The following is a 15783-nucleotide window of genomic DNA, read 5'->3' on the forward strand; positions in this document are numbered from 1 at the left end:
GACCCATGGACTGAAGGGTCATGGGTTGGATTCCCGGTCAAGGGTATGTACCTGGGCTGCAGGGGCACATGTGGGAGGCAACCAATCGATGTGTCTCTCATATTGATGTTCTCTCTCTCTCTCTCTCTCTCTCTCTCTTATTTTCCCCACCTCTCTCCCCCTCCCTTCTACTCTCTCTAAAAAATCAATGGAAAAAATATCCTAACTCCTTGAGTGAGGATTAAAAAAAAAAAAAAGAAAATAGAATTATACCAAACCTTGACCTAAGTAACAGCAAAAAAGAAAAAGTAAGATATCCATATAACTTCCTGGCAAATCCTTCAAGGTAAATGGTGACCAAGTAGATGGTAACCAGGGTGGTTTGGGAAGGTTTATATATGAGTTCCAGTTTTACTTTTCTTTGAGCCTCAAGTTTTTTCATCTGCAAAATAAGGGTGTTAGTACTTACTTTAGGACTAACCAGTTGGTAAGATTTAAATCTAATAGAATCCCTGGTAGCCTCCTCTAAGCCATTTTGTGTATGTGGTATGCTTTTATTACTAGAGGGTCCTTGTCTGATGATTCACTAGAAGACAAGGTTTATGGAGCAGGAAAAACCAAGATGGCGGCATAGGTAAACACCGGAGTTAGCTGCCTCGAACAACCACTTCACAAATACAACTAAAAGACGGAACGAACATTGCCTAGAACCACAGGAAGACTGGCTGAGGGGAAATTCTTCAACTAGAAGGAAAGAGAACAGCATACGAGACTCAGAGGAGGTGCAGTGTGGAAAATACAAAGGTGTGGAGGTACGCGCGGAGCGGGCTGGCGGCGGAGGGCGCAGTTGTCGTTTTCAATCGGGAAGGAGTCTCAGATTCTGAGCTCCAGTTCTGGGCGAGTCTCTAGGGACCCAGACTCAAATGGGAGAAGCGGGACTGTCTGGCATCAGTCGGAATGCGAGGGCAGCTTTCTCTCCGAGGTTTGCAGCGGTTGCTGGGACTCTGAGAGGCAGAGCCTCTGGGGACGGGACTGAGAGCAGCCATAACTGCCCCCTCCACCCGCCCTGTTGATCCCGTGCAACACGCCCTGCCCAAGCCCTGCGCAGAGCCATTTGCCAGATAGCTTCAGGCAAAGGCTAGATTAGCACCTCCCTAGAGGACAGAAGTTCTCTCACTGCAGACACAGCTGATTCTCACAGCCAGTTGGCCTGGAGGTCAAATCCCCCTAGTATTAACTACAACAATCAAGGCTTAACTACAACAAGACTGCGCACAAAGACCACTAGGGGGTGCACCAAGAAAGCATAAAAAATGCGGAGACAAAGAAACAGGCCAAAACTGTCAATGGAGGATATTGAGTTCAGAACCACACTTCTAAAGTCTCTCAAGAACTGTCTAGAAGCCGCCAATAAAGTTATTGAGATCCTCAAGAAATCTAATGAGACCCTCGATGTTGTGATAAAGAACCAACTAGAAATTAAGCATACACGGACTGAAATAACGAATATTATACAGACTCCCAACAGCAGACCAGAGGAGCGCAAGAATCAAGGCAAAGATTTGAAATGCGAAGAAGCAAAAAACACCCAACCAGAAAAGCAAAATGAAAAAAGAATCCGAAAATACGAAGGTAGTGTAAGGAGCCTCTGGGACAGCTTCAAGCATACCAACATCAGAATTATAGGGGTGCCAGAAGATGAGAGAGAGCAAGATATTGAAAATCTATTTGAAGAAATAATGACAGAAAACTTCCCCTACCTGGTGAAAGAAATAGACTTACAAGTCCAGGAAGCACAGAGAACCCCAAACAAAAGGAATCCAAAGAGGACCACACCAAGACACATCATAATTAAAATGCCAAGAGCAAAAGACAAAGAGAGAATCTTAAAAACAGCAAGAGAAAGAAACTCAGTTACCTACAAGGGAATACCCATACGACTGTCAGCTGATTTCTCAACAGAAACTTTGCAGGCCAGAAGGGAGTGGCAAGAAATATTCAAAGTGATGAATGCCAAGAACCTGCAACCAAGATTACTTTATCCAGCAAAGCTATCATTCAGAATTGAAGGTCAGATAAAGAGCTTCACAGATAAGGAAAAGCTAAAGGAGTTCATCACCATCAAACCAGGATTATATGAAATGCTGAAAGGTATCCTTTAAGAAGAGGAAGAAGAAGAAAAAGGTAAAGATACTAATTATGAACAGAATGAACTGGTGATTATAATAGAATCAGGGACATAGAAAGGGAATGGACTCACTATTCTTGGTGGGAAAAGGGGTGTGGGAGATGCGGGAAGAGACTGGACAAAAATTGTGCACCTATGGATGAGGACAGTGCGGGGGTAAGGGTAGAGGGTGGGGTGGGAACTGGGTGGAGGGAAGCTATGGGGGGGGGGAAGAGGAACAAATGTAATAATCTGAACAATAAAGATTTACTAAAAAAAAAAAAAAGACAAGGTTTGCTGAGACACTGTAGATAAGACCTTTTAAATTCATTGATTGGTGGGGCAATCAGATTCTTTCCTTTCAGGTGTCTGAGGTGGAATTTTAAAAAGTTATGAGATAACATTTGAAAGCCCTTTGTTTAGCCTTACCCCTCTCATCCTGATCATCTCTCAAGTCCAACCAATATGAATATAAAAGGAGATACCTCTGCAGTTTAAAGGAAAAATTTTTAATTGTGATAATAAAATGTATTCTCATGTGTAAATGTTTAGGTATGACCATACTGGAAGGCATAAAGAAATAATCAGAAGCTTTTACCAAGATAGAGAATCACCTAGAATATAGACAGATGCAGACTGTCAAGTGTATTAGCATTACTCTCAGTGATATGGTTTTCAGAAATGGTAAACACATCTTGGTAAAGATCTGAACAAAACAAAGTACAACCTTCTTATGACTTACATGGAAGTCCTCTTCCTAGAAAATTTAGCATTTATTAAAACCACCTTAAATTTACTTTGTGTTTATAGGTAAAACTGTGTTAGGGACTAGGCTGAGATAAATATTTAAAGGTCCCATGGCAGATCTTCACTATGCAGAAACTGCCCACTAAAATGTTACAGTTCACCCCACATGCCTGGCCTCTGCAAGGGGACTTACTGGTCATGACAACAAAGACCCCAGAGGGTGGCTCTGTCCCTATTGGGTAACAGAGCTTTTCATGGTCTTGTTGACCAGATGGTAAAGCATAGAATGGCTGCCTGGCCCTGCTCAAGGAGTTCAGATCCATTGGACAAGCTTGCCACTGGAAGGAATGTTCCTAGTGGCTTCCCTACACCTCTACGGAGAGTACCGAAAGCTATTGGACATGGGTTATATTTTTCTTCCAATTTTATTGCACTGTGACTGACATAACATTGTAAAAGTTTAAGATGTTCAACTGATATATTTATATACTGCAAAATGACTTCTGTAATAAATTAGTTAACATCCATCACTTCACATAGTTTTTTATGGTGTTGAGAACTTTTAAGATATACTCTCTTAGCAGTTTTTAAATATACTAGTATAGTTAATTGTAGTCACTATATTGCACAGTATATCTTTAGAACTTATTTCTCTTATGTTTAGAAGTTTGTACCTTTTGACCATCTTTACCTGTTTCCCCCTTCTTGGGCATTGGTCATTAAAATGACTATTTGGATTAGCTGTCCTATTAAGCTGCTTTCCAACCCTAACATTTTCTATTTCTCAATAATGTTTTTTTACTTTCTTGGTTTTTTTTGTTTGTTTTTTTTTTAATATAGTTTATTGATTTTTTACAGAGAGGAAGGGAGAGGGACAGAGAGTCAGAAACATCGATGAGAGAGCAACATCGATCAGCTGCCTCCTGCACACTCCCCACTGGGGATGTGCCCGCAACCAAGGTACATGCCCTTGACCAGAATCGAACCCGGGACCCTTGAGTCCGCAGGCGGATGCTCTATCCACTGAGCCAAACTGGTTAGGGCACTTTTCTTGTTTTTGTTTTAATAAGAAAATGTAATTGCATTGAAGTGTTAAATAATAATGCTTAGTACCATTATGATTGTTTTCTGTGCCCCTTCCCATTCGAAACCCTCAGGGTAAGTAGGCTTGTTCTTTCTCTGAGCTCAGCCAGTTTAGGCCCTACCTTTCCTGTGGGGAGACCCCGGTAGAGCTGACTGTCCCTTGCCTCCACTGGGTCTTTAGAAGAGCTCCAGCCCAAGAACCAGCGTCTTTGGCATCCTGCTCAGTCTGCAGTAGCAGTCTCCTCCACAATTGCCCAGCATCACATGTCAGATAAAAAGAAAGTGGGGATAGGCCAGGAGAGATGTGTTTATGAAAGTTTTTGTTGTTACCCTGTTTGAGTCTCTTCTCTTAGGAATCCACTCCTAAAGGTTTGCAATTGAATTTTAACTTGTCTAATACCAAGTTTTATTTTTTATTTAAGGCTATTTCTGATGCTTGGAAGCTATCCTTTCAGCCACAAAGATGGTAATAAATCTTTGCCTCCCACCGTTCAGACCAAGAATTTCATGCAACAAGGTAAACAAAAAAAGTATATACACATAAATAAATTCACTATATCTGTTTTTCATGTGTTTTTTCCCCCCCCACTTCCTGCCTTGTATAGTGAACTTAAGTCAGGCTTAATGTGCTTTCACAAACCTCGTTGTTTTAGATTCCACCAGATGGTATTGAGATAAGATTGGGTCAGGCTGCACCTATAGAGTCAGACAGTACCATTGCAAGGTGAGCTGTGACTCATTTTGTGGATATTGTATTCATTGTGATGATAAATTTTAATTTTACTCAAAGTCAGTTACAGTTAGAGACACTCGTCCTCCTCTTTGTCACCCCCCTGTTCTTACCATTTCAAATGCTAGGAATAATGGCTTGTATTTTTTATTTGTATTCCTTGTTCTTCTTCTTTTTTTTTTTTTTTGTCTTACTGCCTTTATTCCTTGTTCCTTTTTTTTAAAAAAAAAAAAAATCCCTTAGCTTTTAAAAAAAAACACAGGGAAGAGGGAGAAATAGAAACATCAATGATGAGAGAGAATAACTGATCGGCTACCTCCTGCACGCCCCCTACTGGGGATCGAACCTGCAACCTGGGCTTGTGCCCTTGACTGAAATCGAACCCGGGACCCTTCAGTTGGCAAGCCAACATGCTATCCACTGAGCCAAACTGGCTAGGGCTTCCTTGTTCTTTACATGAATTAAGCTGCCTCCCCCTTTGTACAAGGAGGGTGTGTTTTCACAGCTCAGAGCAGTGGATAAGGAAGTTCAAAGGGGAGAATTGAACTCCTCCCTTAATTTGGAGTTTCTGCACTCAGCGTACTATTTTAGGTTCCCAGATTGTTAAGGTGGCTCCTTCGGACAAAGATATCTTAAAATTTCCATTGGTTATAACAAGTATTAGAAATATTAAAAGTTGAAGAGGTTATTTACAGTCCTATCTTTTGCACATGCACCGTTTTAAATTTCCCATTATATTTTGTGATCTTTGTCCATGTGCGCACATTTTTTTAAACCAAGTTCCATCATTTATAGATTTACAAGAAGCTTGTTTGTTATGCCTTCCTAGGGACCTTGTTGTAATGGGTAGTCCAAATACAAAATTAAGAACTTTAATGAACATCTTTTTCCCCCCTAAATATGCATGTTTTCATTTTCTGAAATAAAAAATTACTAATTTATATGCCCTGTTTCCACAGAGATGTTATTTTGAAGGGATTTTGGCTGGGTTGGGCAAAGTTTTCTTGCTCCTATTTTTTAAGAATAGATAGTACTTGGGGGATACTGTTGCCCTCATATTGGGTGCCTATAAAAAAAACACAGGAGAATTTGAAGTAATAGAGGAAATTTTAAAATAAGGAACTTCAGGTTTTCTTTAAAAAATTTTCTTAGAAGTGGCAAATTCTTGGAAACTAGTTGTCTTCATTTGGATCTCATCAAATCAATTTGTCTCATATTTGTCATTAAATCTAGATATCAGCTGATGGCTATGAAGTAGAAAATCTCATCTCTGAAGACCTCACAAAGAGAAGTCGTGGTTTTAGGACGGAGTATTTTATTAAGCCACCAGTCTATGTGACTGTTTCCTTTCCCTTCAGTGTGGAAATCTGTAGGATTAACATAGACCTCACAGCTGGGGGAGGCCAAAATGTAACTGGCCTGGAAATGTACACGTCCGCCTTATCCACCAGAGCATCTTGGAATACCTCTGAGTGCCAGACACTGGGCCCAGCTGAGCCATCCGTCCCGGACAAGGAGGCGTTCACCTTGGTAGGCAAAGTGTTGTTGAAAAACCAAAACCAGGTGGTGTTTAGCCACAGGGGCTTCAAGGCCAGGCCACCATTTGGCCCGATAGAAGCCACACTCCCCTCCCCTACTGTTGTGGCCCAGGAACTCTGGAGTAAAGGACCTCTTTCCCTTAACCATGTGGCCCATCTCAAGATCTGTATCACCCACGTGACAGGCAGTGGAATCCCTTGCATCAAGCGGTTGGAAGTGTGGGGTCAGCCCGCCAAAACCTGCTCTCAGGAGGTCATAGATGGTGTCCTGCTGGTTGCCTCCAAAAGCCTCTCCCAGGACTTGGCTCTGCAGGTACCGGCCTTGCCCATGGAGAGTGACTGTGACCCTGGGGGTGAGTCTGGGGGCCAGCAGGCCCCCTCCAGCCTGCAGGAGCTGGCTGAGGTATTTCAGGATGTGCCTGAGGAGTTCCTGGATCCCATCACCTTGGAGATCATGCCTTGCCCCATGCTCCTGCCCTCAGGCAAGGTCATCGACCAGGCCACACTGGAGAAGTGTAACCGCAGTGAAGCCACATGGGGCCGAGTGCCCAGTGACCCTTTCACAGGGGTAGCCTTTACTCCACACTCCCAGCCCCTGCCTCACCCCTCCCTGAAGGCCCGGATCGACCATTTCCTGCTCCAGCATTCCATCCCCGGCTGCCACCTGCTTGGGAGAGCACAGACTACATTGGCATTGACCCCTTCTTCCGTTGCTCTGCCATCTCGGAAAAGGAAGATGGAGCAGGCTGAGGATGCCCCAGACAGTAGTAGCCTTGATGTCAATGCTTCCGGTTTTTCTGCCACAAGCCTGGTCTCACCCACTACCTCAGAGCACACTGCTAAGAAAATGAAAGCTGCCAGTGAGCTTGGTCCGACACACATGGACTGCTCAGCAGGTAACCCACCGCCCTATGTCCGTGCCGGGTGTCATCTATACTCCTCCCAGGTGACACTTGGCACCATTGCCCTTTGTTTTTGCCTTGTCAGCTTAAATTACCCCAAATCTTACTGGCTTACAGTACCACCCAGTCACCTCACAGCCCCTCTAGTCAGGAATCAAGGTGTTGCTTGGCTGGATTGTCTGCCTCAGGCTCTTCCGAGCTACTGTCAAAGTGCTGGTGGGGCTGTAGTCAGCACAAGGCTTCACTGGGGAAGGATTCCCTTCCAAGCTCACTCACATGGTTGTTCAGGAAGCGGTTCCCTGCTGAACTGTGGCCCTGGAGGCTTCACTTCCTTGTTGGCTGGTGATGGGAGACTACACTCTGTTTCTTGCCATGTGGGCCTCAAGGGCAGCACACGGCATGGCAGCTGTGTGCACAAGGTGTGCACACAAGGTGGGAGTTGGCTTTGAATAATCTAACCATGGAGATGACATCCCATCGCTTTTGCTGTATTTTGTGAAAAACAAGTCACTAAAGTCTAGCTCACTCTAAGGGGAGGGGGGATCCAAGGGCCCGAGGTGGAGTTCACGGATCATTTCAGATCCTCTTCCACACCGTCTGTTCCTGTTGTAGTCACTGTGTTGATCTAAGACTGGTGGTTGAATTTCGTCTAATGCCTTTTCAGTATCAATGGAGATTAACTGTAATTTTTTATCCTTAGGTTTTTAATGTGAGAAAGCACACTAACAGACTTCTAAATATTGAACCATTGTTACATTCCTGGAGTAAACTCCATTTGGTCTTGCTTCTTTTAATGGGCTGCTTGATTCTGTTTGCTAGTGTTTTATTTAGGATTTTTGCATTCATTGGTGAGACTGGACTGTAATGTGTGTGTGTGTGTGCGTGTGCATCATATTTGTTCAGGTTTGGTATGGATGATTTATTTGCTTCATAAGACAAATTAGAAGTTTCTTTTTCTAATCTCTGGAACAATTTAATATTCAGATCACTTACACTGTTTTTGTTTGTTTGTCAGTCCTCACCAGAGGATATTTTTTCCATTGATTTTTAGAGAGTGGAAGGGAGGGAGTGTGGAGGGAGAAAGAGAGAGAGAGAGAGAGAAAGAGAAAGAGAGAAAAATAGAGAAACATCTATGTGAAAGAGACACATTGACTGGTTGCCTCCCGCACACACCCTGACTGGGCCTGGGATCAAACCTGCAGCTCAGGTATGTGCCTTTGACCAGGAATTGAACCTGCAAGCCTTCGGTGCTCAGGCTGGTGCTGTAACCACTGAACACCACTACCCAAGATACATAATTTACTCTGTACATGTTTGGTATTATCCCTGTGATGGTCAGTGCCTGGTGCTTTGGCAGCTAGCTCTTTGACAATCTTTTCTTTTTCTTTATGAAAATTCATCAGTGTAGACTTTATTCTTTTAATTTCCTCTCTTACTCTAAAAATCCTGTGCAAGTAGCGCACTTAAAGGTTACACCTGTGTCTCTGTTTTTGAGTGTAAATTATAGTTAACACGACCCCCAGAAACTCCTGGAAGCATCTGAAGTGTGATGGGCGAGACCAGGAGAAAGGTTTTTAGGCCTGGATGTCTGTGGGGGTCTCCACTGGTGTCGGCCGTGGCAGATTTGTTGGTGCCACAGAACCATGCTGGCCAGTGGTCCTTGAAGGTTCCAAGCTGATGTCCTTGTCCTATGAAGTATAGGCCAAAATAATTCCCTCTCCACTCTGGGCAGTTTTGTGAACCAGGCAGGTGTCTGAGCCCTTCCTTGGGCAGCTGCCCCCCTCCACCCATGGCCTTCATCTTGTGCCCGTTGCTTGGCTTTCTGAAGACCACACAGAGAAGGCCCTCGATGGTGCAGTGACAGAGTGAGATCTTCCTTGTCCCACTCAGTAATAACTGCTTTGCTTTACCCAACAGAAGAGCGCGCAGGCCAGCATCCCTGCAGAGCAGCGGGGTCTCCAGAAGGGAGGAGATGGAAAGAGCGGATTAAGGCTGCCTGGGAGGGAGAGCAGGGGTACAAGGCTGCATGTTTGCTGGCTGCAGTCATTTCCTGGCCCACAGGGAGGCCTTCAGAAAGTAGGGTGCAGTTCTGCAGGGGAGCCACAAGGTGGCCCCGACCTGCCCAGCAGTTGTCCGGAGGAGGAAAGCTGGTACAGAGCCCATGGTGTGGGTGGGTAGCAACTGCCAGGGTCCCCATTGGGATGTATTCTGCCATCACAACCCACCAGTGGACATCGGAGGACTTTCCTTACATTGTGTCTGTTTGAAGTTGGAAGTGCTGTTTTTGTAAACCTCAGTGGACTTGGTGTTTTGGTCTTTTTTTTTTTTTTTTTTTTTTTTTGCCAAACCTCTCTCTGGATATTGTTGTCAACAGGGCCAGTGTCCCATGAGCAGAAGCTGTCACAAAGCTTGGAAATTGCCTTGACATCCACCCTTGGCTCCATGCCCTCCTTCACGGCGCGGCTGACCAGGGGACAGCTCCAACACCTCGGCACAAGGAGGACCAGCACTTCCTGGAGGGCAGGCACTGGCCCGGGTAACATGGGTCCCGTCCACCTCCTCGGAGTCCTTGAATGGGGTGCTGAGCCATAACCCCGGGGCTCTCTGGCCCTTCATGCCCAGCTTCTTAGCTCCAATACCCAGACCTCTTTCCTTCTCCAGCGGGGAGCTGACGGACAGGCTGCCTGTGAAGTTTGACTCTTCACAAGAAGAGCTTTCTTTAGGCAACTCTTAGTGATTCTGTGGGCGTAGATGCCCTGCTGTGTTTTTGTGGTTTTTTGCGTAAGGTTTATTAGTAATTGTCTGTCCTGAGGACTTTTGTTTCTCCTCTTTAGTTTATTTTCTTATCTAGTTTGTCTCCCATCTGACCCCTGGAGTATTGTTTGTAAGTGTGAAGTTTGGGGTTGAGTATGTCACCTTCATTCTTTCCTATTAACATTTTCTTAGTCTTAGAAAAGAACAGTGGTAGCTTACTGAGCCAATTTTTGCCTAAAATGAACCTGGGACCACACTGGATACTGGAATTGATTAGGATATAAATGGAGGGCCTGACTGGGATGCTGGGGCATCTTCTCCAGGATGAAACCTGGTGGGGCTAATGGTAGGGCGCACACTTCTTCCTCCTGCCCGTCCAGAACCAGGCTCTCCTCTGCTCTCTGGGCCGCAGGTCATCGCTTCTGCCTTCGTCCCGAGCTCCTCTCTGATTGTTCCCATCCTGACCATTCCCCAAAACTTATCTTGTCCAAATGACCAGCATTTCCACGTCCATAAATAAAATGGTCACTGATCCTCTGCACAATATCTGATGTGGCTGATCAGCCCCTCCTTTTTTTTAAAAAAATATGGAACACTTCCATATTTAAATTTGCGTGTCATCCTGGCGCAGGGGCCTGCTAATCTTCTCTGTATCGTTCCAATTTTAGTAGATGTGCTGCTGAAACGAGCACACCCCTTCTCGAAACACCTCTCTTGGCCTCCTAGATGTTACATTCTTTTTCTCCCCATTTCAGTGATCCCTCCTCAGTTCCCATTGCTGACTCTCCTCTTCAATACTCTGGTCCTGGACCCTCTTCTCTCTGTCCTCTTTGTCACCAAGTGAGAGCCCACTGGCCAGTGGCTGCCCATGTTCACCTATAGCTTTGATCTTTCCTGGAACTCAGATCCCGACCTTCCTAACAGCTGCTTGACGCCTCCACGTGGAAAACTCATGGACTTAACTGAGTGAACTTAACTGAGAACAGCTCCAAAGGTTCTCCCACCCACATCCCCTCCCACACCATTGAGGGCAAAGAGCAGCATCTTTTTTTTTTTTTAAATATATTTTATTGATTTTTTACAGAGAGGAAGGGAGAGAGATAGAGAGTTAGAAACATCGATGAGAGAGAAACATCGATCAGCCGCCTCCTGCACGCCTCCCACTGGGGATGTGCCAGCAACCAAGGTACATGCCCTTGACCGTAATCGAACCCGGGACCCTCAGTCCGCAGGCCGACGCTCCAGCCACTGAGCCACACCGGTCAGGGCAAGAGCAGCACCTACCGTTTGGTCAGGCCTACAGCACGCAGGCCACCCTTAGCTTTCCTTCAGTGTCCTCTCACCGACGCTCTCTTCATCGTCGTCTTGCTCATACTCCTCCGGAGGAGACCTCGGCGTGGCCCTCTGCTCCACTGCCTTCCTGCTGTGCTCTCCGGGCTCCTGTGGCAGCCCCGCTACTTCCTAACAGCCACGCTTTCCCTGCCATAGCCCGCCATCCTCAGGGAAGCTAGGTCATTCTCTTCCACTTCTTAGAATTCTTCCGTCGCATCCCATTGAACTTGGAATAAATGGAAACTCCTGCTGCCTGTGAGGTCCTGCATGCTCCAGCCCCTGCCCTCCCTGCTCTGCCATCTCATCTGGAGCCACCCTCATGCCTCACACCGCTCTGTCGTCTTTCTCTGATGGACCAGCCATTCTTTGTCCTTGCTGTCTCGTTCACTCTTTGCTTGGCTGGCCTCTTTTCATTCCTGTGGCCCTTCCCTAAGTGGCCACCCTTGCCCGCTCCAGAGGTGTGTGGATCGGAAGAGAAAGAGCAGCCTCCGTAGGCAAGGCCATGAGAGGAGGAAGAAGAGGTGCAGCTTGGGGCAGGGGTGGCGGGCACCTGCCCCTGTGGCTCTCATTCAGGAGTCCCTTTGGGAGGTGCAGAAGGAGGGAGAGCCAGCAGACAGGGAGGGGGTGATGGCTGGGGAGGGAGCGGCCAGGCTGCAGGGCTGAAGGGAAGCAGGCCCCAGGCTCAGCTGGCAGGTCTGCTGCCAACAGACCTCAGCTCTGCTCTCTAGTGACTTCTCTACCCCCTTGACCTGCCCAACCCTGACACACAGGAGCATTTTCTGCCTTTTCCTTTTCTTGTCACACCTCACCTTGTAATTTATCAAGGTTGTCAGCGTGAGTTTGTGGCTTGCTCGCCATGGGAGCCTATCCCAAGGGAAAGTGCATCTTGGGAGACTGGGACGAAGGGCCCAGCGCTCCCTGGCTCCCCTGAGAAGCCAGCTCTTTTGAGCATTTATGGGAACACCGAGATTTGATGATCTTGTGGAGGCCTTCCAGCTTCCCCAGCTCCCTGGACCTCTGCTCTCAGATCAGCCAGAGGTGGCCTAGGGAGGGGTGCAGCCAGACTGCTGCAGGGGTGGAGGGTGGGGCAGCTTCTCTCCCACTCCAGGCATGTGCCCTGCCTCCAGGATGGAGCCTGGACTAGGCGCAGCCTTCCCTAACCCTGTCCTATTTTCCTCCCTGATTTACCAGAGCAGCCTGGGAGTGTCCTGGGTCCCGAGTGTGCCTCCTGCAAAAGAGTATTTTCTTCCTACTTCAAAAAGGAGCCCGTGTACCAGCTTCCCTGTGGCCACCTCCTATGCCGGCCCTGCCTGGGTGAGAAGCAGCGCTCCCTGCCTATGATATGCACAGCCTGCCAGCAGCCTTTCGCCAGCCAGGACGTGCTGCGGGTCCACTTCTGAGTGACTGGCCTCAACCGGAGAAGACCTATTGTTGGGAGGAGCAGAAGTGGGGGTCATAGCTCCCTGAGATCTGGCCAAGGCCCAGGCACAGAGGGGCCTCTTGGTTCCCAAGGGCTTTCCCTTTATTGCCTCCCACAGTGTAGCACAGGCCTGGAGTGAGGGGTGGGGGAGGGGCCCCTCCACTCCAGCTCAAGTGGCAATAGGATAACAAAGCCATACTTTGGGCTGGGAGGGCTGGGGGGGATGTTGCTGCCCTCTTGTACCTCCCTGCCACCCCCCTTTCTGCCAGAGCCCAGGGCCTGCTTCAGCCAGCCCCACCCTGCTGAGGGCCCCCAAGTTATTTGCATACACACACACACACACACACACACACGTGTGCATGTGGGGCGGGGGGGCCTCCCCCCCATCCTGCAGGGTGGATGTGCATGGAGCACAGTTGTGTGTGGCTCGGTGTCTCAGAGAGAGCCTCTGCCTTCAGTGTCACCCAAAAGTGGAGTGAATGACTCAGCCCCCAACTGGCAGACTGCGTGGAGCCTTAATAAAGTGATTGCTGACATCTGCTGTGGGCCTCCTCCTGATGGACTGCCTGCCTGTCGTCACACTCCTGTCCCCTGCCGCACCCATACAAAGTTGAGTTGTCACAGGGCCGCCGTCAGCAGTCACTGCCCCCCAGGCAGGCTGTAATTCGGTCAGATGCGTGCTGTGGGAGGGTTGGCAGGTGGGGTGTGTGGGTGGGGAGGGAGGGGGAGCCCCTCCTGGGGCTGGCTGCTGCCCTCTGAGGGGAAAGGTGCCTTTCCTGCCGGGGCCCATTTCAGGAAACCGACTCGTTTGTAGCTGCAGTTTGTTTTTCCGTTCAGAATTTAGTTTTGTGGAGTCGGAGGGAAAATACGTATTCTTACAATTGTTTACGGAGTAGATCTAGTCACTAGGAAGGTCGGTGAGAAACTACACCGTGCTTTTCCCTCTTCTGCGCGTGCCTGGGGAGGAGCAGCGCCGAGCGGCTCCACATGTCACATACGTCATCCTGGAGATTCCCTCGCAGGCTCCCGTGGACAGGCTGCCTCCCCTCCCGCAGCCTGCACCTGAGGGCACCTGAGGGCTGGAGGCTGGCATTCTCTCTGGTTTTTAAGCTTTGCACATGGGCAGAACTCCAGTCCTTACACTGAACTTTATAAAAAAATTCAGCTTCTTGGACTGCAGTCCAGATCCAAGATTTAGAGATCTGGGGTTGGGGTTCAGGAATCTGCTTGTTAAAGAGTTCCTGGGGGATTTGTGTGTCTCAAAGGTGGCTGCATCCTTCCCTCTGCCTCCTTCTGGCGCTTCCCTTGAGTCTTCGGGTCTGCACTGGTGGCTCATGAGGCTCCATGTGCCCTTGGCTTTCAGAGTCTAGGCCAGGGGTGGGCAAACTTTTTGACTCGAGGGCCACAATGGGTTCTTAAAGTGGACCGGAGGGCCGGAACAAAAGCATGGATGGAGTGTTTGTGTGAACTAATATAAATTCAAAGTAAACATCATTACATAAAAGGGTACGGTCTTTTTTTTCAATAGTTTTATTCATTTCAAACGTGCCGATCCGGCCCGCGGGCCGTAGTTTGCCCACGGCTGGTCTAGGCCATTCCAGAGTCTTGCCTTACCCTCCTTCGTGCTTGTGTTCTAGGAAAAGCCCCAGTATTTGTAGCAAAACCACTGGGGAGTGGGGGTGGTGGGGGTGGGGGTGGATTTTCAGCCTGTCTCGGTCTCGGGGGAACAGCCCAGCTTCCTCCAGCAGGTTGACAGCCTCAGGGAGCCCTGCTCTCTGGGGTTGCCCTGTTTGTCCCACCAGGAGCCAGGGGAAGCCACCAGCCTAAAGCATGCTCAGATGAGGGGCAGAGCTACCTCCCATCCTGCAGGGCCTGGTGGGAAATTGGGCGTGGGAGCCACTGAGCTGGACAGTTCCTGTTCTCTGACCAGGTGGAGCTGCACCTACATCCTTGGAGATGCACTCATTCTCACCTCATTTTTTTTAAAAAATATATTTTATTGATTTTTTTTACAGAGAGGAAGGGAGAGGGATAGAGAGTTAGAAACATCGATGAGAGAGAAACATCGATCAGCTGCCTCCTGCACATCCCCCGCTGGGGATGTGCCCGCAACCCAGGTACATGCCCTCGACCGGAATCGAATCTGGGACCCTTCAGTCCACAGGCCGACGCTCTATCCACTGAGCCAAACCAGTTAGGGCCTCACCTCATTTTAAAGAGCCCCCCAAAGGAAGTGATGATTGCACCACCCTTGCCAGAAACACACTGAGCACTGCTGGGCTCCATTTCTCTCCCCTAGAAAATGGGAATAACCTTTCTCTTGCCAGCTCGGTTCAGAGACAGTTTATTTCTCCCGAGAGCCTGGAGCCAGGCCCAAAGCGGCAAACACAAGGACTCCACGGACTCAGAGACGCAGGGCTGCACAGCTTTGACGTGACTCCCTCGCCCCAAGGCAGGTTCTGTGGGACACCTGTCTCCTCCGCTCTTCTGTATCATTTTCTCAACACAAGCCTGTTGGGGGCACGCAGCCCTGGGCCCTCGGAGAGCAGGAGGCTGGGCATGGCCCCCGAGGCGTTGAGGGGTAGGGCGCTGGTGCGCATCCCCACGGTGCAGAGTGAGGCCTGGCCTGCATCCTGACCGTCCTTCCTGTGGGCCAAAGGCCCCAGCCCTTTGGGACTGTCCGTCCTCACGGGGGCTGGGCCACGCATGTTCTCTGCTGCTGCTCTCCAGGAGGGCTGCTCAGAAGTAGTCCTAGAGGTAGAAGACGTAGAAGAACCAAATTGCTAAGAAGAAGACGAGGAGCTGCTCAGTGCTCACAGAGTATTCCACCTCCTGGCAGTCAGGCCCCGGGCCCTGCTCCTGGGTCTGGGGCAGAGCGGGTGCCCCGTCCCCACGCCTGGCCTGCCTCCTCCAGAGCGGGTGCCCCATCCCCACGCCCGGCCTCCTCCTCCAGAGCGGGTGCCCCGTCCCCACGCCCGGCCTCCTCCTCCAGAGCGGGTGCCCCGTCCCCACGCCCGGCCTCCTCCTCCAGCGCTGGTGCCCCGTCCCCACGCCCGGCCTCCTCCTCCAGAGCGGGTGCCCCGTCCCCACGCCCGGCCTCCTCCTCCAGAGCGGGTGCCCCGTCCCCACGC

General features: G+C 48.9%; 1 protein-coding gene across 3 annotated transcripts in view; it reads left to right on the forward strand.

The window, feature by feature from the left end:
* UBOX5 (U-box domain containing 5) overlaps positions 1-13193 on the forward strand; it is a 39099-nt gene extending 25906 nt beyond the window's left edge. For 2 of the 3 annotated variants that reach the window (XM_081096816.1, XM_081096817.1), the window contains 4 exons: positions 4399-4493; positions 5940-7140; positions 9521-9682; positions 12424-13193. In XM_081096816.1, coding sequence (XP_080952942.1) covers positions 4440-4493; positions 5940-7140; positions 9521-9682; positions 12424-12632 — 1626 coding nt within the window. In that variant the 5' untranslated portion in view covers positions 4399-4439 and the 3' untranslated portion in view covers positions 12633-13193. The remainder of the gene's footprint in view (positions 1-4398; positions 4494-5939; positions 7141-9520; positions 9683-12423) is intronic. The other variant, XM_081096818.1, reaches the window with a different exon arrangement.
* Positions 13194-15783: the final 2590 nt, after the last annotated feature.

This window comes from Myotis nattereri (assembly GCF_964212035.1).
Source record: "Myotis nattereri genome assembly, chromosome: 8".
Lineage (NCBI taxonomy): Eukaryota > Metazoa > Chordata > Mammalia > Chiroptera > Vespertilionidae > Myotis > Myotis nattereri.